Source organism: Meriones unguiculatus, chromosome 1, assembly GCF_030254825.1.
Source record: "Meriones unguiculatus strain TT.TT164.6M chromosome 1, Bangor_MerUng_6.1, whole genome shotgun sequence".
Lineage (NCBI taxonomy): Eukaryota > Metazoa > Chordata > Mammalia > Rodentia > Muridae > Meriones > Meriones unguiculatus.
In genome coordinates, this window is record NC_083349.1 from 37,376,268 (window position 1) to 37,402,103 (window position 25,836).

The window sequence follows — 25,836 nt, forward strand, 5'->3', positions numbered from 1 at the left end:
AAGCGACCTATGGCATAATGCATGCCTTCGTTTGATAGTAACATAACATGTTCCACTTACAAGAAAGCTAAAAAGTGATTAAATATGGGAAGTGCATTTAAAAATAGCAAGAAACAGTACAGTCCATAATTCAGTGAGCAGTGACCATGACACAAATGCAGCTTTGTTAGAGAGCCTTGCTGAGATAAAAGAAGGGAAAATGGAGGTCAGATATAAATTCGGCTTTACTTTCTGCTGTTTCACAAGCATAATCTATCTAAAAAACAAGGTACATGATACTTAACCGTAATAGTGACTTTGGGGCTATAAAGATCCTGCCTTTCAGTATGGAGCCTAAAGCCTCCCTTTCCTTTGTAAATCACTTCACTATAATGAACTCATGAAGAAAAACACCACATAGCTAAAATAAACCACTTAAACAAAAATTTGCTCAATCCCCAAACTATGCCTCTCAGTGAACTTCTACACAGATAGAAGGTTAGAAGGGCCATTTTGAAGCCATGAAACTTCATTTGGGGTTTTACACTTCCACTATCAACTATACTTTTGTGGGCTTATCCAACACGAAAGACTATGACAGAGTTGAGATTAAAAAAAAAAATTAGCTTTTATCCTCTTTCATGACGTAAGTGTCCTTTTGCCTGTGTTCTGTGTCGCCTCATTTGCCACCATTCCTCTTTCTTGATCCCCTTTATGAATGATATTCTATAAAAACACTTACAACTGTCCACATATTCACATTTGTGCATTATAGATCTGGGATCTGCACATTCTATTTTTTTCTGAGTTTGAGCAACCTTGCTTAATATTCTACATACTAAGTCTAGTCCTTTTCGTGCATAGTTCTTGATTTTATTTTTCTTTACAACTGAGTATTCTGTTTTCCATGTGAACCACATTTCTATTTTTCTGTTGATGGATGCCGAAGTTGCTTCCATTTTCTTGCCATCATAAATAGAAAAGGTTTATGATACCTGTCTGTAATAATAACAGTGCCAATAAAAAACTTGGCCTCCTTCCTGACTATGAGCAACAAGCTCTTAATTAGTGTGTGCCATTGAGCTGGGTGTCTGGTAATTATTGAGATAGTTTAATACACTGGCCCAGGCCTTGAAAAAAATGCGTAGGACTTTGAAAATCAAGGGACATGCTGGTAAAACATTCTCTATTCAAGAAGAATTTCCGGAGCAGAGATGAAAAGGGATGGCTCAGACCTAGCAAACAGGAAGTCTGGGAAAGTAAAGTGGAGCCAGAAAAAGCTGCATCTTGGAAACCAAAGAGAGGCTTTCCCTTAAAATTGTGAATGAAGCCAGCAGGTGTAAACACAAACAGGGAAGTGATAGGATAAATTACATGAAGGATATTAGCCTGGCAGCCTTATAGAGATAGTGGGAAGGAAAGATAAAGAATGGAAGGCTGCTAACAATACACAACAAAGCCCTGTGCAGTAGTGGGAAAAGAAAGCTGAAAGGGTGTGCTAAAATGGACTTGGATGCTGTAGCCACTTTCCTGTTGGGATGTCTTGTAGGACCACAATCATCTCCATCTAGTGAGCACTTAGCATGGCTGTCGCATAGAGGCTGTTGTTCCTGAAAAAGAGGAATTAACCTCAAACAATGTATTTTACTTTAAAATAGAGCAGACCACATTCGTCCGCAAGTTTCATGTTGGTAAATTAAACCACCCTGGGATCAGAATGTGTAGCTGCTGACACAGGTGATGTCATGAGGCCTATCACAGCTATGTGGATACTGAGTTCTCAGGCATTTTAGCCCTTATTTTTTAAATAATAAGGTATAACTACTATTTACCTAATATTGTTTTATGTATCAGAAGTAAACTAGAGTTCACCTAAAAGGTTTGTCGGTTGTATGCAAATTATATGTAAATTTAGCATCTGTGAATTTAGGGTACCTTTCCAGGTCTTAGGGAGTTCTTTCTGGATACTGAGAAAAGCTCAATGTATTTGTAATATGATAAGGTGATGTTTGGTTATGTTACTCCAACTTTGTGACTATTTCAGAACAAAATCTCCACCTCACTGTCCTATCATTAGCTGACTTGTAGTGAGAATGCTATGCAGACGGATGCATCTTTGGGTACCTCACATCGCACGTGGTTAAAAGCAGAAATCAGAATTTAAAGCTGGAATGTTTGTTTCACTGAAAATTCACCATCTTTAGTCTCTTTCTGGTACTGAAGAATTAAATACATGATGTGAGAGAAGGCGGTCCATGGTCTAAAAGCTATAAACATAAGAGTGAAGTTATTTATGACAGCTTTGTTGTAGCAGGGATTCTCAAATGCAAGATTTGTTTCAAAACCCTTAGTCTGTCCACCCTTAGAGGAGGGCAGGAAGCTCAAGACAGCTCATATTTGGCAAAGGTCAATAACATAACACTGAGCAGAAGAATCCAAGCAAGAGCTGCATCTCATGGGTCTAACACAGAGGTGTGTGTGTGTGTGTGTGTGTGTAAAAGCCATGGTATCCACAGATCACGTGAGAAAGCTCAGATTCTTTTATGATTGTTTTTTTTTTCTCCAAACAGTGCTCTCTTCATATCCCTAAGAAAAGCTTAGAAAACGTGTTGTAAAACAAAACAACATCAAAATATAGGGAAAAATATGATTAACATGATGCCTAAAATATACATTGTTCTCAATGGAATAAAGCAATAACTATATATATTTAATTCCACATACTCATTTTTCTTCAAAGAAATTGACAAAAGAATATCAGTATGTAGTTTTAAGCATTGAGTGACTTCTTTAAACCAGAATGTACTTTTATAAAGGTTCTTCTTGTACCATTTATAAATACAGACTGTTCTCGATTTATAGCAGTTGGGCTGATAATTTTACAACTTTTCTAAGACTAGAAAGAAACACACATTTGATAGAAACTGAACATTTTGTTTTGAAATTTGAGCTTTTTCCAGGCTTATGATTTGTACTACAGTAGAGTCCTGGGATGCTGGTGGGCCTGCCCGTCAGCCACACAATCCCATGGGTAAGCCACCAATTCTGTAAACCACAACATCCTGGATTCGATACATAAAATGGCATATCCAATACTTGGTGTGGAAAACAGTCCATATAAGTAGTTTAGGGTAAGCTTTGATGGTCCGTATGTAATGTGAACAACATGCTTCTAACATATGGAATTTTCAGAATGTAACTCTCACAAGTGCAGCAGCCTCTGTACAGCGAAATGGCTTATTTACATCTCAGTTTGCACACATGTAAGTCTTGGGTGTCTTATGGAATGCTTTTGAAGAAAATGAAATTAATTTGGCTTTCCATGCCTTCCTAAGGTAGAGTCAAACTTGGGGTCCAACTAAATATAATTAATTCAAAATATACAGCCATTTTCTTTCTGCTGTTCTAATTCTCTAGAAGAATTCTGTTCCTTAAATAAAGATGTGATTGGCTGGCCTGTAGGATTTATGGAGTTCCACGTAAGGCCATTCTTACAGACCTTTTTTTTTTTTTTTCAATGCAGTTTATTCAGTAACATTGAACAATCCTCGGACCCCAGGGAAAGCCAGCCCACAGCTTAAATAGCCTCTGGGTAGCCAACCCAGGCGTGCCACGGGGGCAATGTAGATAGGTCCACATACATGGAAGCAAGCCAGATCCTCAGCCTTAGCCAAATGTGGAATTGTTCATGACAGAGAGCATTCACCATCGGGAAGGTGGAAGGCGGAAACCAGCTCCATCTTTAAGGCATAGCATTCCGCAGCTCTCTACAGTTCCCCCTTTTTGTTTTAGACGCATCAGGCAAGAGTAGAGGTCTGATCTCTGATATTAGAAATAAATTGGGACTTTGTACAGATGTTCATTTAGGTGTCATCCACCCGAAGAGCATCAGACCCGTCCGATACCTTTTTCTCAGAGGCGGGACCTGGGGCATCAACCCGCATGCAATCAGACATGCTCTTCTCTGGGTCCAAAGCGGCTGACCCTGAGTGCACAGACTTTTTTTTTTAATTAACTACATTTAAAATATTTATTTACAAGGTATCATGAATCCACGTGGAGGTTAGAAGACAGCATGTTGTAGATGATTCTCTTCTTCTACCATGTAACCCGGGTATGGAACTCAGAACATGAGGCAAGGCAGCAAAGAACTTTACTCATGAGCCATCTCTCAGGGCCATGTTATATTTTAGTAGTTATTACTTTTTCCTATCTTAATTTCACACCGAGTATCTTATTTGAAATAATATTCTCATGCATTTACACATATTAGCTCATTTCATTCCAAATAATATTATGGGACAAATTTGGCCCGCATTTTACTGACAGAGAAAATGTAGCAAAGAGAAAGCTATCATGGTGAGTTGGTGAATAACCTAAAGTGGCTGAGTGGGCTGCACAGGGAGGCTGGCTAGCTGTGGATGTCTTGCTGTGAATTACATGTCATCGCTTTGCTGTGGGGAGAAAAGTATTTTGGGCCCAGTACGGGATCTTGACTAACAGCTACCTTTCGCAGCCGTTAGATATTCTACAGACTGTCCACTCTCACGACATTCCTAAGAAAAAGTGAATATTAATTTGGCTGTTACTATAGGAGATCATCTCGTTTATTTCTGAATCAAATGAACCAATATGTACAAATTGACTGGAACTTTATTTCAAATGAACACTAGGTGTCCCATTACAATATGTTAAGGTAACAAATATTAAAACATAGTATCTCTACTCTAGGGGTTTAAGTATTTGATAGACAATGGAGCTTATTCTAAATATTACTCAAGAAAAACCATTCCAACACACTGGAGTGCAGTGTTCTGGACTTTGGGCTAGTGGAGACCTAGCTTCTGTTTGTAAGGACTAGTTTATAGGTTTATAGTTTATAGGTTGTGTTGTTGCATTCGTTCATCCAGTGTTTTGGATATCCTGAATTGAAAGTTCTGTGATTTCCAGGCAGATGTTGACAAAGCCGTGAAGGCTGCACGACAGGCCTTCCAGATTGGCTCCCCATGGCGTACCATGGATGCTTCAGAGAGGGGGCGCCTGCTGAACAAGCTGGCTGACTTAATAGAAAGAGATCGTCTACTACTGGCTGTGAGTATTAACCAATACCAACAGCAGGATACAATGGAGGGCTCTCAGGAGTATTCACTGTTTGGATTGACCAATCGGTTTGGCCAAGAGAGCACATTGACATCCTGCCTATTCTCTTGAACTCCCTAGAGCCCTTAACAAGGCCAAATGTTCCTCTAACCATGTCCTTGATTTCTCAGACTCACTCATCCTGAAGTCCTTTAGGAGAACATTCATGAATCTGTTAAAAGTGCCAAAATATTGCTCTAAAATAAATCTTAATTATTTTGAGCCAATTTTTTTTTTTTTTTTTTACAATGGCTCCTTCTGCTGCCAGATGTCTGTCTGTGCACAATGTCAGGAGAAAGAGAGGCAATTTTTGTTTTCACAGGTGTAAAAGAATTAACAAAACAGAATTCAGGTTTAGTATCAAATAAAATCATACTTCTGTTTTGGGTGCTGTGCTTTTTCATTTCTGTGGACAGAATATGGCTTGGGAATGTATTTTCTTGTCTTCTGAGTCCTGCGTTCTAGTAAAGCCAACTGAAACACCATGGTTCCCAGGTCGATTTCAAACTATGTCTTACTATCTTCAGTTTACCTGGAGCATTACCAATTATTTGTAAAGAATCACCCTTTTCAAAAATATATTGAAAATTTATAAATATACAAAAGAAATTAAATAAAACAATAAAGCCACAGCATCCTCAGTGTTCTACAGAGAGAAAGCAGTTTCCCAAAACTTGGCTTCTCTCACTTGTCTGCGGCATGAAAAGTGTTAACTGCCCCTGTCAGCTTGAAAGGTCACAGAGAACTAAGAACAGACATACAAAATCAAAAGGGTGGAGATTCTGGGGGAGTGGGCATATAAATTGGAGGAAGAAGAGCATTAGCATCACCTCATAGAATGTAGAACTACAAGTAGACCTTTATAGTCAGCATGAAAAGAGAAGAGAGGGAAGGAAGACACTACAATACCAGCTCAGGAAGTCAGAAGCTTTATGCTGTGACTATTGAAATGCTTTTGCCCGTGTCGCTGACACAGCAGGATTGTCATTGAAAACTGCTGAGGAAAATCCATGGTGAAGGAGGTAAGAGTAACATTTGGATGAAGAGACTTTCTATCTGGGAGGAATATGACAATGATTACTCAGTCACTGAGAATGGTTGCATACACTGAATTATCTTTAGAGTTGGATGGCAAGGTGTGATCCTGTTAGAAGTCTTACGTGACAAGGAGACTGGGAGCCTTTTTCATGGCCGCGTACCTGTGACATTGTGCCTCATTGCTTAGTTGGAAGGACCTCAGACTGGGACAGAAAGAGCTCAAAGTCCAGACAGCCAGAATCTTACTATTTCCTATACAAAGATCTTTCTATGTGGCCATAAACAAGATATTCAACCGTGTTTTAAAAAAAGGGTCTAATCAAGAAGGTCTGAGGTTCCTTACAATTACAAAGCTCTCTTACATATTGAAATATTGACCACATATACTTTTAATTTATCTTTTATTCTTATAACTTCCCACACACTTATAAAATAGATGGTGATCATATCCATCCAGAACTACTTTGTACCAACTCCTTCTATTGCCCCCCATGCCACCTGCCACCTACTTTGTATCCTCTTTTTACTCTTATGAGTAAACTTCTGTGTCCATTTGTGCTCCTCATATATACAGGAGCATATGGTCCTTCCTTTTTATTTTAAATCACTTCATGCGCATGAATGTTTACCTTCCATGTGTGTGTCCATACCGTGTGTGTGACAGCTGTTCTCAGAGGGCAGAAGAAGGCATGATATCACATGTTATTATAGTTGATTATAAGCTATCACGTGGGTGCTGGGAATTGAACTGGATATTCTGAAACAGCAGCCCATAATCTTACCCACTGAGCCATCTCTCCAGTTCCACCAAGCAATGTTCTTAATCCACTATTCTTGCTGGAATTCTTGACTGTGGTTTGTGTTGGCTTTTCAGACAATGGAGGCAATCAATGGTGGGAAAATCTTTGCCAATGCATACTTGTGGGATATGGGAGGCTGCATTAAAGCACTGAAGTACTGCGCAGGCTGGGCTGACAAGATCCACGGACAAACAATACCAAGTGGTAAGTATGCTGAGCATAATGAGGATGGGGATAGAGGCAGGGCCGCCATAAAAGAGATGATACCTTAAAATCTTGATAAAGGTGTCAAACAATAAGGAAAAACTATGTTCTTAACCTTGAACAAACACATTTATACAGAAGGAAGTTGTATTAAGGATCAACATTTTTTTAACTTGTATAATCATTAATTATGCAGAAAATAAAACTATGGAGAGTATAGAGAGCATTAAAGTAAGAATATTATCATACGTTCAATTAAAAATTCAAGTGAAGGTCTAAGAGCTCAAAATGTTCAAAGCTGAACAGTGAAATTACTTATGTTGGCTTCATTTCCATAACAACATTTATGTTCTTCCTACAATAAAATTTGTTTAAGCATATGGTCCAGAAAGAGGCAAGTATGCTACTCAGGGACCTTTTAAATTTAGTGTATTCAGAACAAACTAATTTATATTAATGTGTTTCAAAATCTGAAAAGAGGACACTATTCATAGTTACTGACTTATGAAGTTTGTATGGAAGTGTTTGTGCAAGTATTTCTGAGTGTGTATGTATCAGAACAGATGCATGAAAAATATTTCAACTGAAGAAAGAATTAATTCGGGAATGTAGTAGAGGCTAGGTTTCATATCTGTAACTGTAATGATGTCAGGAACTCAAATAGTCCACTTCCAGTTTTGCCCCTGATATAGCACTTCTAATCTAAGTGGTTGAGGGGTGAATTATGAGGAAGTTAGAAGATAAGAAGACAACAGAGCTACCACGAACAGGGCTGTTTTTTGGTTCTTACTCTACTCTTAGGAACCATATGTGAAGCTGTTTAAAGTACCTGTGGGTCTTGACAGGAAAAGTACTTGTTATGGTAGTAGTAGGCTCCTGTGGAAGCCAGAACAAAACACAGAACAACAAAATTCCCAGAAAAACCATATCAAAGTAAGCACAGGAGTTGACCAAATCCAGGTATAAAAGAACAGTGTTTCATATCAGATATGTTTTTGTCTGTTTGTAGTTTGTATTTTATTTGTTTTCTTAGATAATAGACATTCCATTTATGTTTGGTAGTAAACAAACAAAGAAAAACACCAACAATTTCAAGTCAGTAGAAAGCCTTTACATTTTTACTATTTTAAATCATTTACCATTTTAAAGGTTCACGCTCTTGGGAAATATAAGATTTTGGAAACATTTGCACATGGTTCAGCCCTTACCCAGAGGGGATCTCACCTCCTGGCTCCTTTCTGCACCACTATGTGAACAGAGTCATGTAGAAGGCAGCCATTTTGAATACAAGAAGTGGAGTTAACTGCCTATCAGATCTTTCCCCATCTTGTCACTTAGATTCACCTTTAGATTCAAATTGCGGGCTCCATTGTTAATGGTATTAACCTTGTAGATAGATCTTTTGTTCCCCTTTTGCTACTGACTGTGCTGCTCCTTTCATATCAACCACACATCACCCTGCCATACCTGCACAGCCAATTTGCCTTAATGAGTGGTATGTCTGCTCTGTTTTCCAGATGGAGACATTTTCACTTATACAAGACGTGAACCTATTGGGGTGTGTGGCCAGATCATCCCTGTAAGTTCTCCATCGTGACTCTCAATGACAGAAACAAAGATCTAATTCCAGTGATCTAGTGATGAATCCCATCCCCACACGAGTGAAGCTGATGTGATGCTTGTGTGTGAAGTAAACTCAACAAGCATGACTGCCTGAAGCTCATCGTCCTGTAACTGAGCTTCTTGGCTATGAGCTAGCTGGTCCAAAAACCCCTCCATGTACTTCTGTAGCCTTTGACAGCATTTCATCATTACCACAGAACCCCTAAGTGTTGACTGCATGGGTGGCTTTTGAAATTGTTCTCTGTTCTGCATTCATGAGCTGTACTGTATAGGTGTATGACAAAGGTTCGTCATGGCTCATCTGCACTGTGACTCCACTTCAGTGAACACAGCAGGCCTTGCCACCCCTTGCACTTCTGTCTTCTCCTTGAGACTCCTCCCCATGGACAGCAGCTGCAGCAATACTGTCCAAATCCTAGAAAATACCTTTTGATTTATGTGGATGTAATCATCTCTGTGACAACTGGAGAAGTGTGTGGCCTGTACTCTACCTGTGGACAAGCAGGGTGGGATACTCAAAATTTTTCTGTCAGAGGAATTCTTCCATCCATGCTCTGGATGGAACCAGATTTCCTCTAACATACCGGACACTGGCCAGATACAGCTAACATGATTTAAAAGGCTAAAGGAAAATACAGTGATGTGTCCTGAGGGTTTGGAATGACAGTGACACTTGTTTAATGAGACTGAATGTATCAATGTATTTAATGGGAGTGTTCATTACTTCAAAGGCTTAAAAACATGAAAATATATCTACATTACTTGACCAGATAGTAGTATTCAATAAGTTTAAACATTAGTTTCCCCTGTTTTGTTCTGTTGTTCTGGGGATCTAAACCTGCGACTCATCATGTTAGGCAGATGTGACCTATATCCCAGCCTTGAGTTTCCCGATTAATTCTGAGGACATCCATCTAAAGTAGAGAGGAATGTTTTCAGACACAGATAGGGAATGTCTACATAGAGAATCAGTCACATACCTCACTTTTGACAATTGGCCAGTAGGTTTTCAGGGATCTGAAAATCAAGCATTCACCCTCTGAGTGTGAACTTCCTTTGCCTTTAACAATATTGTTTGTCCTGGGCGGAGCCTAGCTCTCTGTTGTGGAAAACAAATTCAACAAAACCGTTGCTTGGTTTCAGTCTGCAGTATCCAAGAAGTAAAAACCAAGTCTCCTAAACATTAAATATACCAAAAGGTATTAAAATTAGGTAAATTTAATAACTGGTCTCTAGGAAAATATAGGAAGAGAATGTCACATCTTCTATCTGTTATTTTATCTTTAATTTGACATGCTTAATTACACAAAAATATCAAATAATGTCTTTCTTGTAGAATAAGAATTCAAAATAGCAGGACATGATTAAATCTGGGAGTCTTTTTCTGTTCCCTTCTATATGGTTAGTTTAGAACATTTATCCTTTACTAGCTGCTTTTAGCAATAATCCTAAGTGAGATGCATCAGATACGTAGACAGATGTTATAAGTTTGTTTGTTTGTTTGTTTGTTTGTTTTTACAGTTTTTATTTCAGTTTATTGATGAGAGTAAAACTATCAATGCACTAAAACTTTGGTTCAGTTTTTACAGTTTTTATTCAATGTCTTCCAAGCAGGTTGTTACAGAAACTGAGGATTGAGGCAATGTAAAATATCTATTGTTCAACCTTGCTTTCTAGTGGAATTTCCCAATGCTTATGTTCATTTGGAAGATAGCGCCTGCCCTTAGCTGTGGGAACACAGTGGTTGTCAAACCAGCAGAGCAAACTCCTCTCACTGCTCTTCATATGGCATCTTTGATAAAAGAGGTAAGTTTCCGAGTCTACATACGCAGGCTAATTCAGGATTCCTCATAAGCCTCATTCACATGGACTGTGAACTTCGCTGTTCATACCTGGCTCCTGCCCGGTCATGCAGAAGACAAAGCGCAGAGCTGTCGGCTGGGCCTTCTGTCAGCACAAATGCGTGTCCACACAAATCAGAGGCTTACGGGCAGTCACCTTGTAACCTGTTACTTATATTGTTCATATCTTATGAGCATAATTCAGGAGGAAACGCAGCATTCTTTCAAATGCCAATACACTTGTTGACACTGTTGCCGTTGTAACCGGCCTGGCTGCTTCTATAAACTCCTTCTGTTGTTTAATACGCCTGAAAGCTGGAAGCCGTTGTGATAATATGCTTGCTGCAATATTGGACCATATACTGCAAAGAATATATACAGTTGTTCATATTCATTTGTCTATTATAGCTTCATCTTCATTTTTGGTCCTGTAAAGTGCAGAGTACATGACACTTTTATGTAGTTAAGCAAAATGTGATTTCACCTCTTTAAAACAACTGATTGGTGTTTTGTCCATAATATCACACCAAAAACTTAAAAGGGCAACTTAGAGTTTTGAAATGTAAAACAATATCTTTAAGGTATTTTTCATTTCAAATTAATATGGACAAAAAATTGTCAAAATGAGGCATTTTGATTCAAATGCAATGAAATATTAATATGTCTATTAAGCTGGTAGTTCTGTCCTTGATGCATTTGGTAGGCTAGGAATCATTCTTTCACTTTCATAAGGTAGAGAGAGGCTTTGCTTATGTAATGTTTTACTGATCAAACAGTGCCTCTAGGGATCTGTAACTTAGCTGCCCTTCCTAAAATGTCAACAGTAAAATACTGAACACTTGACCTCTAGATTTTCAGCTTTGCTGTCTATATACTTTATTATATTTTGCTGGATCCTACCTCAATGAGATCCCCCTTTTGACATTTGGCACAGCTAATAATTGGAACTATGATCCACTGATGAGATATTTGGCTTTGGAAGAAAGTATTTCTCAATACTATCACCTTCGAGTATGTTTTCATATGGACGAAGAAAAGAAATTGTAAAAATAAAGAATAAATACTAAAGTAAATTGTCTCGGTTAAAAACAAAATCTCATAATGCTGGAATAAGAAAAGAGCTCCAATCATGTACCCCACTCTCTTGTGAATTAAATTCTTGGTCTGTTGACTGCTTGTAGGCGGGGTTTCCTCCTGGCGTGGTGAACATTGTCCCCGGTTACGGGCCGACTGCAGGGGCAGCCATCTCCTCTCACATGGACATCGACAAAGTGGCCTTCACGGGATCAACAGAGGTAGAGCCTATCTCTGATTGTCTAATCTCCTGCAAGAACAAGCATGCTCTCTTCAGCTATTTCTTAGCCAACATGCTTTAAAATGAAAGTGGCTTCCATGAATTGTTACTTATTCTATCCTTGAATTAGGTTTATCAAGCACAAGTGTATGAATTTAGGATAAGCACAATTGCCTATTGCTAATTCAGAAAGATAACATTCTTTTCAATGTGTTTATTACCATCTCTTAGAAATTTAACCCTTGAGCCTGTCACATGACTGGAAATGTGTATGGTAGAAATGTGAATTATACCACAGTGGTTTATATGAATGAATGTAAGCACAACCTCTAGAGTCAGAACATTAAAAAACAGAGGCTCACCCTTAGCATCTTACTTGAGACTGCCTAATCAGCATGCCCTGAAAGGAAGATAATTTCTGCTTCCTTCCATGTTTCTTCTGGAGAGCTTCAGTTTTCTGGCTTAACTGTGGATAGACACAAAGATGAAAAACAGGAATCATCCCATAAACATGAATAAGAGGAAGGGACAGGTAGAGGGGGAGAAATAGGCTTGGAAGATATAATTCTGGATATTTCATGAATATCTATTTTAAACAAAATATCCAGAACTTACGCTATTTCAGGCAAAGCTATGTTTCAGTCACTCTACTTGGCTATCATGATATTAGCTATTCAACCGAAAAGATACTGCCTCCCTCATTGACATGTGTGAAAAGTAAGCTGCCAACATCTGCAAGAAGTAAATAGGATGGAGACAGTAATCAGGTACTTTAGGAGATCAAGGGAAGGAAAACTCATCTGATGCTAGATGGATGCTGGAACTTTCTGAAGGTATTGTTGAATGGTTTTAACTATTTGAAGACTGAGAAATAAGAAAAACATTCTTCATATTGAGTTGAGGTTACTTTTATTTTCTGATAATCACAGCAAGTTGCTTCAATGTTTTATTAACCTTCACAGAATTGAACTGAAAAAAAATTAAATCCTATTTTTATTCCATTCTTGACCTTCTAAAACACATTTTCTTTGTTTTTCATGGACAGTAGAAAAATAATACATGGTGAAAAATATCTAACTGAGATAAGATAAAAAAATAAACAATAAACAATAAACCTGTATTCAGGATTTCCTATGGGGAACAAAAGAAGATGGGAGGATGTCTAATGCGTACCCCCCAACCCTCCCACACACTGAACAGGGAATCAATGAGTATTTCTGGACTCAAAACCTATGCTCATTTCTCCAGTCCATTTGAGCTGGAGGCTTTTGGTCCTGATCCAAGCAGCAGCATGAGTGTTCAATAGTCTTAGCTAACCCTCAGGCATGGACTGTTTGAGGCCTCTTTATATGTCCCTCCCAAAGAATGAAAATTAAAGACCAGGCAACATGTGGGCTCAAATTCCAATCTTACTTCCTAAGTTCTATGCCTCTAAAATGTTAACTATCTTTGCCAAATTTGAGTTTTCTTTATTTGAGAAACACAGGACTGTAATGTCTGCTTTACTCAATTTTACATAATAAAAAAGTGAGAACCAGTAGAATAAGATATCTAGCAGCCTTTGGAGAACTCAGTAAGTGGCCTTAGTCACTATCTTTCATTTTCCCAGGTTTTGGTTTATAAGTGGACATTGGCTCTTTCCACCTGACTCCCCCCCCCCCCCCAGTGTTCCCACACTGCCTTGGTGCTTCTCTCTGAAGTTCTAAGAAAATCGTGAATTAAATAATGTTTCCACCTGTGTTCCCACTGTCTGAGGTTCATAATCATGAGCATGTGTGTCCTTGTGGATTATCTTTCTCTTGCCTGGCTAGTCTCAAAGACTCATTTGTTCGGAGATAGCCACAGAATGGTGTGCAAGTACTCCCAAGTAACAAAATGATAATAATATGATTTTTGAAGCCAGAATGAGGGAAACAGAGCATTAGTCCAACACAAATGCACTGTGGGAACTTCTATATTCTTTTTTTCTCAACTTTTGTTACCTGATTTATCTTAAAGGTCCTGAACCATTTTCAATCCAGAGGCAAATGATAGATTGAATCTCTCATGGTCACAACAGTGAACACTGTCTAATACAAATTTTAATGTAATTTAGAGATTAAGAGTTTTTTTTTTAAATCCATTTAGAATAGAACTGTAGCCCCACACTGTAAAGACATATTTTCCCGAACAATGGTCACCTCTGCTTCACACAGAATGCAACAAGAAAATTAACAGTTTGTATTTCTTCCCTTTTCTCTTTGGTAAAATAAGATTTTACTTTACCAAAGTATAGGAAGTAAATTAGTATAAAAATTGCTTGCTTATTTTCTAAGAAAATTCAAACAACCTTAATATTGTCTACCTGAATATGATATATATATGTGTGTGTGTGTGTATGTATATATATATATATATATGTATATATATTCCTCACTCACATTTCTAACCTGCTTTCATATTTATTCTTTTGTCATGTGTAGCTTAAGATATTTTCTTTTTAGTTCTTTATATATACTGGATATTAGCCCTCTGTCAGAAAAAGGGTTGGTGAAGATTCTTTCCCAATCTGTAGGCAGTCATTTTGTTTTGATGACGGTGTCCTTTGCTTTACAGAAGCTTTTCATTTTCATGAGGTCCCATTTATTGATTGTTGCTCTAAGAGCCTGTGCTGTTAGTGTTCTGTTCAGGAAGTTGTCTCCTGTGCCAATGAGTTCTAGGGTTTTCCCCACTTTTTCTTCTAACCAATTTAATGTGTCTGGTTTTATGTTGAGGTCTTTGGTCCACTTGGACTTTAGTTTGGTGCAGGGTGATAAGTATGGATCTATTTGCATTTTTCTACATGTAGACATCCAGTTAGACCAGCACCATTTGTTGAAGTTGCTATCTTTTAAGGATCATCCTGAGTGAGCTGTCCCAGAAGCAGAAAGACACACACAGTATATACTCACTCATATAGACATATAACATAGGATAAATCTACTAAAATCTGTACATCTAAAGAAACTAATCAAGAGAGAGGACCCTGACTAAAATGCTAAATCCCCACCCTGAAAATGCAAAGAGGATGGACATCAGAAGAAGAAGAAAACCGGAAACAACCTAGAAACCTGCCACAGAGGGCCTCTGAAAGGCTCTGCCCTACAGACTATCAAAGTAGACACTGAGACTTATGGCCAACTGTTATGCAGAGTGCATGGAATCTTATGTAAGAAGTGGGAAATAGTAAGATCTGGAGAGGACAGGAACTCCACAAGGAGAGCAAAAGAACCAGAAACTTTGAACACAGGGGTCTTCCCAGAGACTCATACTCCAACCAAGTACCAGGCATGGAGATAACCTAGAACCCCTGCAGAGATGTAGCCCATGGCAGTTTAGTGTCCAAGTGGGTTACATAGTAATGGGAGGAGTGACTGCCTGTGACATAATCTAATTGGCCTGCTCTTTGATCACCTCCCCCTGAGGGAGGAGGAGCCTAACCAGGCCATAGAAGATGACAATGCAGCCACTCCTGATGTGATCTGATAGACTAAGATCAGAAGGAAGGAGAAGAGGACCTCCCTTATTGGTGGACTTGGAGAGAGGCATGCATGAAGAAGGGGGTGGAAGGGTGGAATTGGGAGGGGAGGAGAAAGGGGCTTATGGGGGGATACAAAGTGAATAAAGCATAATTAATGGAATTAAATTAAATTTAAAAAAAAGTTATTTTCTTTTGCCCTTACTCCCTTAACCAAAACACGCGATAGCTATGTTAGCAGAATTTTTCTACTAATCTGATTGGGCAACTTAAAAGGATAACATTTTATGTAGAAAATAGAAACTTCTTAAATGAAAATATTGCAAAGACTCTACTACAGAGTCTCCTCATGGTAGCACACACCACTTCCCCCTCTTGGGAAGTGAGGCAGAAGAATCACAGGCTCGAAGCCTGACTGAGCTACACAGGGATTCACTGTCAGAAATAAAAGACAAGACAAAAAGGAAGGAAATGGTAGTGTGAAAGACAGGTAGGGAAGATAAATTTCAGGCAGGACATGACTGCTTTTGTCTATTTGTCTAATTTCAGTACTTAAATTTAGACTTATGAAATAATTAATAAAATGAAAACGAGTAGAATGATTATCTTTTCTGTAATGCAAAACAGCAATGCAATATCCACATAGACATTATCTCAACACTTGGATGCAAGAGAAACTTTTTATTAAAATCCCAATAGGTAGAACAGCACAAGAAACCTAGAGAATTAGAGAAGCAAAATATATTGGGCATCTCTAGACAACAAGGGAAAGATCTCTTCCGTAGAATGTAGTCTTAGTATACACAATGAAGTACAGGTCATTCTAAAAGCCGAATTTAGAAATGGAAAACAAGAACCATTGTTTCAAAAATAACCTCCAGTTGAAGGGATCCAAAAAGAGAAAGTAAAATGAAATAAAAGCCACATCTTCCTTTATATGAAGGAACTAGAACTCAAGGAGAAACTAGAATGGCAGATTCTAGCTAAGGGCAAGGAGAACACAGAGCTCAGAGGCAGTGTCTTTCTTCAATATCCACTGTGCAGTGGCATATGCAGGAGAAACAGAAGCACAGCGCCAAGGAGATAGGAGTGGGGAAGGGTTGTCAAGATCCACCTACAGTGAGCAGACCGTGATAAGCACACAGAGAAGGAGAAAACGAAAGGCTTTTGGAAAGGTTTTGCAGATATGTAGAATACCATTTTGGGGATTCCAAATGTGTTTTCATGTCCTTCTTCTGGAGACCAGGGAAAAAATACCATGTCCATCAAGAGTCATTAGAGAAGGGCTTAAGGGGGACCTGTGCTAAAAGATGAACCCAAACACAGAAAGTAGAGTTCTCTAAATGTCACTAGAGGGATGAAAAGTCAATACGTGAGGTATTTGGGGGCATTTCTGATCAAATGCAGAGAGGAAGTTCTAATGAAAATGAGAAACAAGCTCTTGTCTGCCCACACATGAAGTCATGTCTAACAGATACACTGTCTGCTCTCCTGTGCATGAGCATTGTCTGATTGATCTTGCCTTTGCAGGCTTGATGATGGAGGCCTTACACCTGAAGGTGCCAGATCTTGAATATACCATTTAATGTTTCTTCCAAATGAAATTAAATGTTAGCACAAATGTCCTATCAATTGAAAGTATTAAATGAACCTATCTACATGAGACCACACTGAGCCTCCTCATTTGTGATGTTTGATTTCAGGTTGGCAAATTAATCAAGGAAGCTGCAGGAAAAAGCAATCTGAAGAGGGTCACCCTGGAACTTGGGGGAAAGAGCCCTTGCATTGTGTTTGCAGATGCTGACTGTGAGTTCAAGCCCTTTGTTACCATCTCACCTTCCTCCTCCTGATGCCTGATAACGTCGCACAGTCACCTGGAGTCTGACAAGTGACTTTGCTTCAGGGTGAAAGAAATTAACTAGAGTCCGTGGTGATTCTGGAAAGCTTTCACATTTTTTCATAATGTTGATAAATCAACAAGATTTTGTCCTGGATTGGAATAGATTGCTATTTCCTAGTGTTAATCTGAGACAGCATAAATGGTCTCCATCTAGGATCTATAACCTGTTTTTTATAATTCTATCTTTAGTTGTGTTGAGTACATGAAATAATTGAGATATTTGGAGCCAAGAAGATCCTGAACTGTCAGCAGTTTCATATTTTGTTTCTGCTTTCACTCTGTCTACATGGATAGCCAGAATAATATTAGACCTTTTTGAATAATTTCTCATTTTTTCAACTACTTTAGTGAAGTTGCAATATGTTAAATTTATCATTTGGATTGGACACCCATCCATAATATTTTATATCATTCTGATTTTACTGACAAATGAAATCTCAGGTTACTTTCTATATAGGATTAATTTCATGGAAATTCACTGTCAAGCATTCCTTTTCCTTTTCCTTCAATAGTTCCATAATTAAGAGACTATAAACACAAATAGTACATGGAATTTGCTGTTGTCACTGTTGTGATCCTTACTGGAGATTTTAGAACTTACTTCCTGGTTAGCAGTCAACACATGGTAATTTCCCTAGTTTATCACTTGGCAGCTCTCCCCACTACAACTGAAGCAGCTAAGACTGACTTGCAGATTGATGCCCATTTCTACAGTATTGAATAGCATTTTCCATATTCCCCATTTAAAAAATTCTCTCCCCTCTCTGTCTCTTTCTGTCTCTGTCTCTTTCTGTCTCTGTCTCTGTCTCTCACGCACACACACAACTTTCTTTGCATTAGAATCAACAATATTCTAATAAAAACTATGGGCACACTGTACTACATAAACTAAGGAATGGGTTTACAGGCATGTGTGGCATAGCCTTTAGAGAGATTCTGGAAGTGTTTCACTTGGAGTAATATTCATATGGTCAGTGATGACTCTTAATACAAATAGGTTTGTTGTTATTTTCAAAAAGATAAATTTTTCTCAAAATTGATCAAAGCATATGAATGTCTTGAAGTCATTTAAGGCAACAGGTAGTTCAGAGTTTGGTTTTTTATCTAGTTGAAATCTGAATGTACAAACAGGCATAAACATCTTGATTTTTTAAAAAAAGTGTTAAAAAATGATTTATATTGCTATTTGTTCTTATAATCAAATCTACATTCTTAATAAGGTCTGTGTTAAGTTCCACTAGCCCCTCTTTCCAGATTCCTTTTGTTGTTATTATTTCATTGTAAATAAGATCACAAAGATTATTTTGTTACCTGGCTTCTAAGAGGTGGAATATGTTGTATCTATGCCTGCTTTGTAATTTTTCTTTTTACCATATCACCATTTTCATATGAGGAAAAATAGATTCTAAAGATTTGTTTTGATTTAGATATTGTGTGTTTTTGTGTTTGAGTGTGTGTATGCGTGTGTGCATCCTCCTGAGTGTGCACACATGTTCACATACATGGATGCAGCATATACATGTATGCTTTAGAAAATATTTCTTCACTAATGAAAATGTTTTCTTCACAGTGGATACTGCTGTTGAGTTTGCACACCATGGAGTGTTCTACCATCAAGGCCAATGTTGTGTAGCAGCATCCAGGATCTTTGTGGAGGAGTCAGTTTATGATGAGTTTGTGAAAAGGAGTGTTGAGAGAGCTAAGAAATACGTTCTTGGAAATCCTCTGAACTCGGGAATAAATCAAGGCCCTCAGGCAAGTATACAATAAAAAAGACAAGCATTTCCAGCTCAAGAATAAGGAATCCTACTTAGAACTAACAGAGTTAGTTTTACCTCTTAACTATGCACATTGCTGGTGGATATTATTACCCTGATCTCATTATACAAAGAGTCTAATTCCCAATAGAAAATAAGTCATTTTGTTTTTGGTTGACCAAATTTTTATATGTCTAGAAATAATTTAGGAACCATACATGAAATTACAGATGGAATTGTCTGGGGAGATGTCCCAGTGGAAAAAGCACTTACCTTGTGTTTGGTAGCCAAAGTTTAAACCCAAATTTCAAGAGAGAGGGCAGGTATTTTCCAAGGTGACTAACCGGAATAGTGAAACTCATAAGTTCTGTGTTCAGAGACACAGCTTATCTAGAATAGGAGTAGAAAATAATAGTAAAAGACATTAGGCGTCTTAGAACTCTTGGAAATTTGTATGCATTTCTCTCATTTCTCCCTCATAGTCAGTCTTTCACCTCAGCTGCCATTCTAAAAATATAAGCAGTAGAACACTCCTCAATCATCTGCAGGTCCTCAGTCTCTCTGATGTAATATCAAAAGTGATACTAGAAAATTCTGGTTTTTGGCAAACTTCTGACAAACTTCTCCCTTTTGTTATAAAAAGCTAGCCACTCTTCAAGGGCTCTGAGTATTTTTCTGTGTCATTAGATCTACTGTAAATATGAATGCCTTTGTCTCTCACTCAAAAGTCAACTTTTCCTCTTGCACAGCTTTTGTTTGTGTTCTGTTATGGTCTGTTGTTCAAGATTTCGGACCTTTGATTCTGAGTTCACTCCTCCCTCTGAATCCTGCTCTAAAACAGTGACCTTCAAACTGAGGCAGCGCCTTCTGCCCCATAAGGGACATTGACCATGTTTGGAGATAGCTTCATTTGTTATAGAAAGGTGGAAGGCGTGGGTCTAGTGAACAGAGGAAGGGATGTTGCTGAACACCCACCAGTGAATAGGAAAACCTCATATTCAGGAGCTTGATGTCCCCAAATGCTAGTAGAGCCCCTCTGGAAAGCTGTGCTCTAGGGACAGGACATTGACCTTGAAGACATCATTCCTTCAGATTAAATATGATACACTGTACCTTATTGGTTATTTGGAACCAAACCTCATTCTTGAATTATTTAATAAGTGTAAACCAAATTCAATTAGTAAAAATTTAGGGGACATTGCTACCAGTAATACCCTGAGAGAGGAACTTGACAAAGCCATGAATCCCAAAGAGAACATGGCCAGTGGCATCTTGGAATTTCCCACATAGGTAACTTGGAAGAGGTTCTTGGAGCTTTCTTCTTAGCCAAGGTACCTATGCAGGAAATACATAGGACTAAAATAGTACCCCAAGATATCTGACAAGCGACAGAATTATTTGCATTGTCTCAATCCCACATTTTTTTAAATCATTGAACTCAATGAGTATATAAACATAGTTGTTGATTTTTATATTTTCTAATTATTAAATCCTTATTTGAGTTGATCTAGTAGTAAAAAAAAGATGTAATCGTTAATACTCATGATCATTTTTTCTAAGTATATATTGATCTACTATCTGAATATAAAACATTTTTATCATTAGATGCATAGGTAAGTATATATGATATGTAGATAGATGAGTGATAGGTAATAGATAGAAAAAGGATCCGTATATATTTAGATGACAAAGGGGAGAGAAGCAGAGATTATCTGAACCCTTTCACACTGAACAATAGTCATTTTCTTTCATCAAGGGGTCTGTGTTATTCATTCACAGACTTCAATTGAGTAGCAATGCCTGTATTATTTATAGGCTAAATTAAAACATAAATTAAACATTCTGAATCATAAGATTTTAAAGTAAACAATCCCATATTCTAATTGACTGTTGCATGGCTTTGGTTTCTGCAAGTGCATTAAGATATGTTGCTCTGAGTAAAAGCAGGCACACATGTTGGAATCTTAGAAGCAGAAGCTTGATGAGACCCAATCTCCTCTACCTTTGGTTTAATTTTTTGTTCTATTAAGAAATATCTTATGAGAAGAGATAAATATTGGCTAATTTTTTTCTAGTGCTTCAACCTCACTGGTTAATTCACAGAGACTTCTTAACCAGAGTTTGGGGATCTATAAATATCACAATAAAAATAATTATATATGAAACTAAGGCCAAGTACATTTGTTTAGGAAAAATCTTTTACAGTGTTTATTTTATTCTTATTTTAAAAATAACAAACTTAAGGCATTTCAGTTTTAGAACAAATTACATTATATTGTATATATAATATTTACATATCTTATGTATGATATATTAATAGTCATAGTGTTTTATATATGAATATCTAATACACATAATTTTTACTTATAAAGTAATATTTGTATTTGTCTTCATGAACCCAAATACATACAAAGTTTAAAGTGATCAGTATTTTCATTCAAAAAATATATACTTTTCTTGCCAATTAAATAGGAATAGTAGTATCAATTTTCATTCTCCATACGGTGAAGTGAGATAAACTGTGATACAACTAGCACAACACTTACCTCACTGTACAGTCATAAAAATCAATTAAATGTCTCTATAAATGATAGCAGTTATATAGAGTAATACATGATACCTTTTATATAATGGTATAGACATAGACATTCTCTTCCTAGAAATAAGATATGTACATATCTATTGTCAATGTTCTTGTTGAGCTCTGGTTTCTACATAGGAATGTGTGGTTTCTACGTACGAGCTTGTGTCTTTTTGTTTTATGTTATTTTTCAACAAATAAACTCTAAGAAATAAGAAGATTCACACTCTACAAAGAATTCTCTGTTTAGTTCCATACTCCATTTTTTAATTGGATTACTTGATTTGTTGCTTTTTAACTTCTTTAATTCTTTATGTATGTTGGATATTAGCCCTCTGTCAGATATAGGGTTGGTGAAGATTCTTTCTCAATCTGTAGGCTGTTGTTTTGTTCTGATGACAGTGTCCTTTGATTTACAGAAGCTTTTCAGTTTCATGAGGTCCGGTTTATTGATTGTTGCTCTTAGAGCCTGTGCTGTTGGTGTTCTGTTCAGGAAGAAGTCTCCTGTGCCAATGAGTTCCAGGCTCTTCCCCACTTTTTCTTCTGACAGGTTTAGTGTGTCTGGTTTTATATTGAGGTCTTTGATGCACTTGGATTTTAGTTTTGTGCAGGCTGATAAGTATGGGTCTATTTGCGTTTTTCTACATGTGGACATCCAGTTAGACCAGCACCATTTGTTGAAGATGCTATCTTTTTCCATTGTATGGCTTTGGCAACTTTGTCAAAGATCAGGTGTCCATAGTGTGTTGGTTTGTTTCTGGGTCTTCTATTCAATTCCATTGATCCACCATTCTGTTTCTATGACAGTACCATGTAGTTTTTATTACTGTTGTTCTATAATACAGCTTGAGATCAGGGATGGAAATACCTCCAGAAGATCTTTTATTGTAGAGGATTGTTCTAGCAATTCTGGGTTTCTTGCTATTCCATATGAAGTTTAGAATTTTTCTTTCAAGGTCTGTAAAGAATTGTGTTGGTAATTTGATAGAAACTGCATTGAATCTGTAGATTGCTTTTGGTAAGATGGCCATTTTTACTGTTAATCCTGCCAAGCCATGAGCATGAGATGTCTTTCCATCTTCTAATATCTTTTTATATTTCTTTCTTCAGAGGCTGAAAATTTTTTTCATACAAGTCTTTGACTTGCTTGGTTAGAGTTACACCAAGGTACTTTATGTCCTTTGTGACTATTCTGAAGGGTATTTTTTCCCTAACTTCTTTCTCAGCCCTTTTGTCTTCTGTATACAGAAGGGCTACTGATTTTTTTGAGTTAATTTTGTATCCAGCCACTTTGCTGAAAGTATTTATCAGCTGTAGGAGTTCCCTGGTAGAGTTTTTGGGGTCGCTCATGTATACTATCATATCATCTGCAAATAATGATACTTTGACTTCCTCCTTTCCTAACTGAATCCCCTTGGTCTCCTTTCCCCATTGTCAATTGCTGTACTAAGTGTATAAATTCTTTAGTTGTTCTTCCTAAAAATTCATAGAGAAAACCACACCCAAGAATGAGCAGAATGAACTGAACCCGCCCCATGTTTCAACGTGTCAAACAGAGTATCCCGGAGGTCAGAAGCCTCATCTTCACTTCTTTTCCTTTTCCCTGTGGCTTCTTTTCAACTAGATTGACAAGGAACAACATGATAAAATACTTAGTCTCATCGAGAGTGGGAAGAAAGAAGGAGCCAAACTGGAGTGTGGCGGTGGACGCTGGGGTGACAAAGGCTACTTTGTCCAGCCTACGGTCTTCTCCAATGTCACCGATGAGATGCGCATTGCCAAAGAGGAGGTAATATTTCAGCATGATTCTATTTTGCTTCCCATGTTCTCTCTATGTGTTAGTTGTGTGTCCCTTTAAAAGCCTCAGCTCCTTTTCCAACATTCCCAGGAAGTGTTTGATGATAAAGTCTTAAGTTGTTGGTGATCAAAGCTAAGTAGTGAAAGATCCAAGAGGCCCACCAAAAAATTCTGACAAGCATAGACCAAAGTGCACAGCGTTTTTAGGGGCTTTACTCACAGCCTTAAACAAATGGAAAATGACCCAATTAATTTCCTGAAACAAGAATAAATGTGCACACATTGTATTATATATGCCAGGCATAAAACAACATATACTGAATGACTTCAGTTATACAAAAAGCATTATATAGTAAAAAAATCACAGAGTTAGGGTGGACTGGCTTTAAAGAGGAAGTAAAGGTGACTTCTGGGAGGTTCAGTCTAAGTAGTATCAAATAGATGGTACCCAAATAAACAACATATAATAACTAAAAGAAACTTAGTTTTGATTAAAATGGTAAATAACATACATCTTGATTATGAAGGCTTTCACTATATGCAGAGATTTGAGCACTTGCATGATACAATGGAAGTGTTAAGTGATACCCCATGATAAGAAGTACAGTGACTCAACTATATTGAATCATAATTTCCCCATTCAATGAATTTATACTCATATCCCTGATATGGCAGAGGACCTGAGAGGTTATTTTCTTTACTTCCATAATATCAACAAATAAAGAGAAGGGGGAATATTTAGCTTTGCAAGGAGATGAAATAAATATAAAGAACAGAAATGAAATTCATAACTATGGATCATCCAACATATTTAGGTTATCTGCATCAATTCACCCCTCAACTTCATTTAAATTTCTGTTCTTATTGGCCATTTCCCTTTGATTAGAGCTATTGTTCTTGTAGACCTTTATTAACATGGGTAGGAAAGACAATAAAGCAGACAACAATCTTCATTCAAGGAAACTTTTTTTTCTGCTCCTATAATTTTCTCACTAGAATATCTCATTTGCTGCTTCAGAATAGGAGCCTGGAGTCTACACTGTGTCAGATGACTTCATGCAACTCTGAACAAATCTACTGACATTTTTGGTACACCTGCTTCCCGTTTACAATGTTCACATTATAATGCTCCCCAGTTACAGGGTCATGAGGAAGTTTAGAACCCCAGGATCTGTCCCTAGCCTGAATGCAGTGATCGCTAACTGCCCCATACCACTGAAAGAGACTTGGAACCAGAAAACCATTTGACACCTCTAAATTTTTGCTAAAGCGTTTTCACATTCCCCAGGAAAATATGCTGACATCCCAAGAAAACCCTCTTTTATTTAATGTTGATAAGCACCAAAGTACGGGAGTTTAATATCTATGAGAAAACCCAGTTGTTTCTTCTTACCTATAGGATGAAATATTGAGGTATGTGTGGAGGCTTTCCAGACTAGATTCCAGCAGAAATGAAAAACTATCTCATACTGGAATAATCCACTATGATAATAGCCACTGCCAGGGACCCCAGGCTTTGATTAATGTGGGATGGTTCCAGAGTTAGCTTTCTAGTAATGAGTCATTTTGTTTGGGAAGGGTGTACAGAATTGGGTGACAAAAAAGAATAACAATCAGTGGTATGTTAGGCAATATTTACAATTATGAAATTATCCAAATCCAGTAGAATGGGCTGTTATTTAAACCAAAGGTATACTGATGTTTAAAGAATAAACATAGTTCTTAATCATTGTCTATTTGTTACTTTTAAAACAAAGGACTGCTTCTTGGTCTAGTGGTCTTGTGCAGTAACTTGAACAATGAAGAAAACTAGGCTTAAAGTTTAAAATGTTTCCAAAGAAATCATTCAGTTAGTGATCTGATGTTCAGCTCTTTCACAAGATCCAAGAATAAATGCTGTCGGAATGATTGGTATCTGCTCCACAGAGAATGTCACACATCATCACAAACTTTTTGTTGTCGTTGTTCACTGTCTATGACCACCTGTTTTTATTCTTACCGATAAGTCTGAGATGAGAGACAGCACCTAAGCCAATGCACAGTGATTTCTAGGGAAACATACACATTGTATTTAAAATAATACAGTTAAACCATTTTTGTGTCATTTGGTGTAGATATTTGGACCAGTGCAACAGATCCTGAAGTTTAAGTCCATAGATGATGTGATCAAGAGAGCAAACAATACTACGTACGGCCTAGCAGCAGGTGTCTTCACGAAAGACCTGGATAGAGCCATCACTGTGTCTTCTGCTCTGCAGGCAGGGGTAGTGTGGTAAGTGCAGTTGACATGGGTGCCCTTCCTGTATCAGCCACATGGGCATATGAAGTTCACCTCCTCCACAGTTGACTATCCCTTTGAAATTATCTGACCTACTAGAAAAGTAATT

The 25,836-nt window shown here is 37.6% G+C and overlaps 1 protein-coding gene across 3 annotated transcripts in view; it reads left to right on the top strand.

Annotated features, from left to right (window-relative positions):
* The window catches only part of Aldh1a1 (aldehyde dehydrogenase 1 family member A1), a 147,213-nt gene that overhangs the window by 115,609 nt on the left and 5,768 nt on the right, over nt 1-25,836 (top strand). For all 3 annotated transcript variants that reach the window (XM_060387341.1, XM_060387340.1, XM_060387346.1), the window contains 9 exons: nt 4,930-5,070; nt 7,031-7,160; nt 8,678-8,739; nt 10,461-10,589; nt 11,806-11,919; nt 17,118-17,220; nt 18,885-19,069; nt 23,277-23,441; nt 25,564-25,721. In XM_060387341.1, the coding sequence (XP_060243324.1) occupies nt 4,930-5,070; nt 7,031-7,160; nt 8,678-8,739; nt 10,461-10,589; nt 11,806-11,919; nt 17,118-17,220; nt 18,885-19,069; nt 23,277-23,441; nt 25,564-25,721 (1,187 nt within the window). The remainder of the gene's footprint in view (nt 1-4,929; nt 5,071-7,030; nt 7,161-8,677; nt 8,740-10,460; nt 10,590-11,805; nt 11,920-17,117; nt 17,221-18,884; nt 19,070-23,276; nt 23,442-25,563; nt 25,722-25,836) is intronic.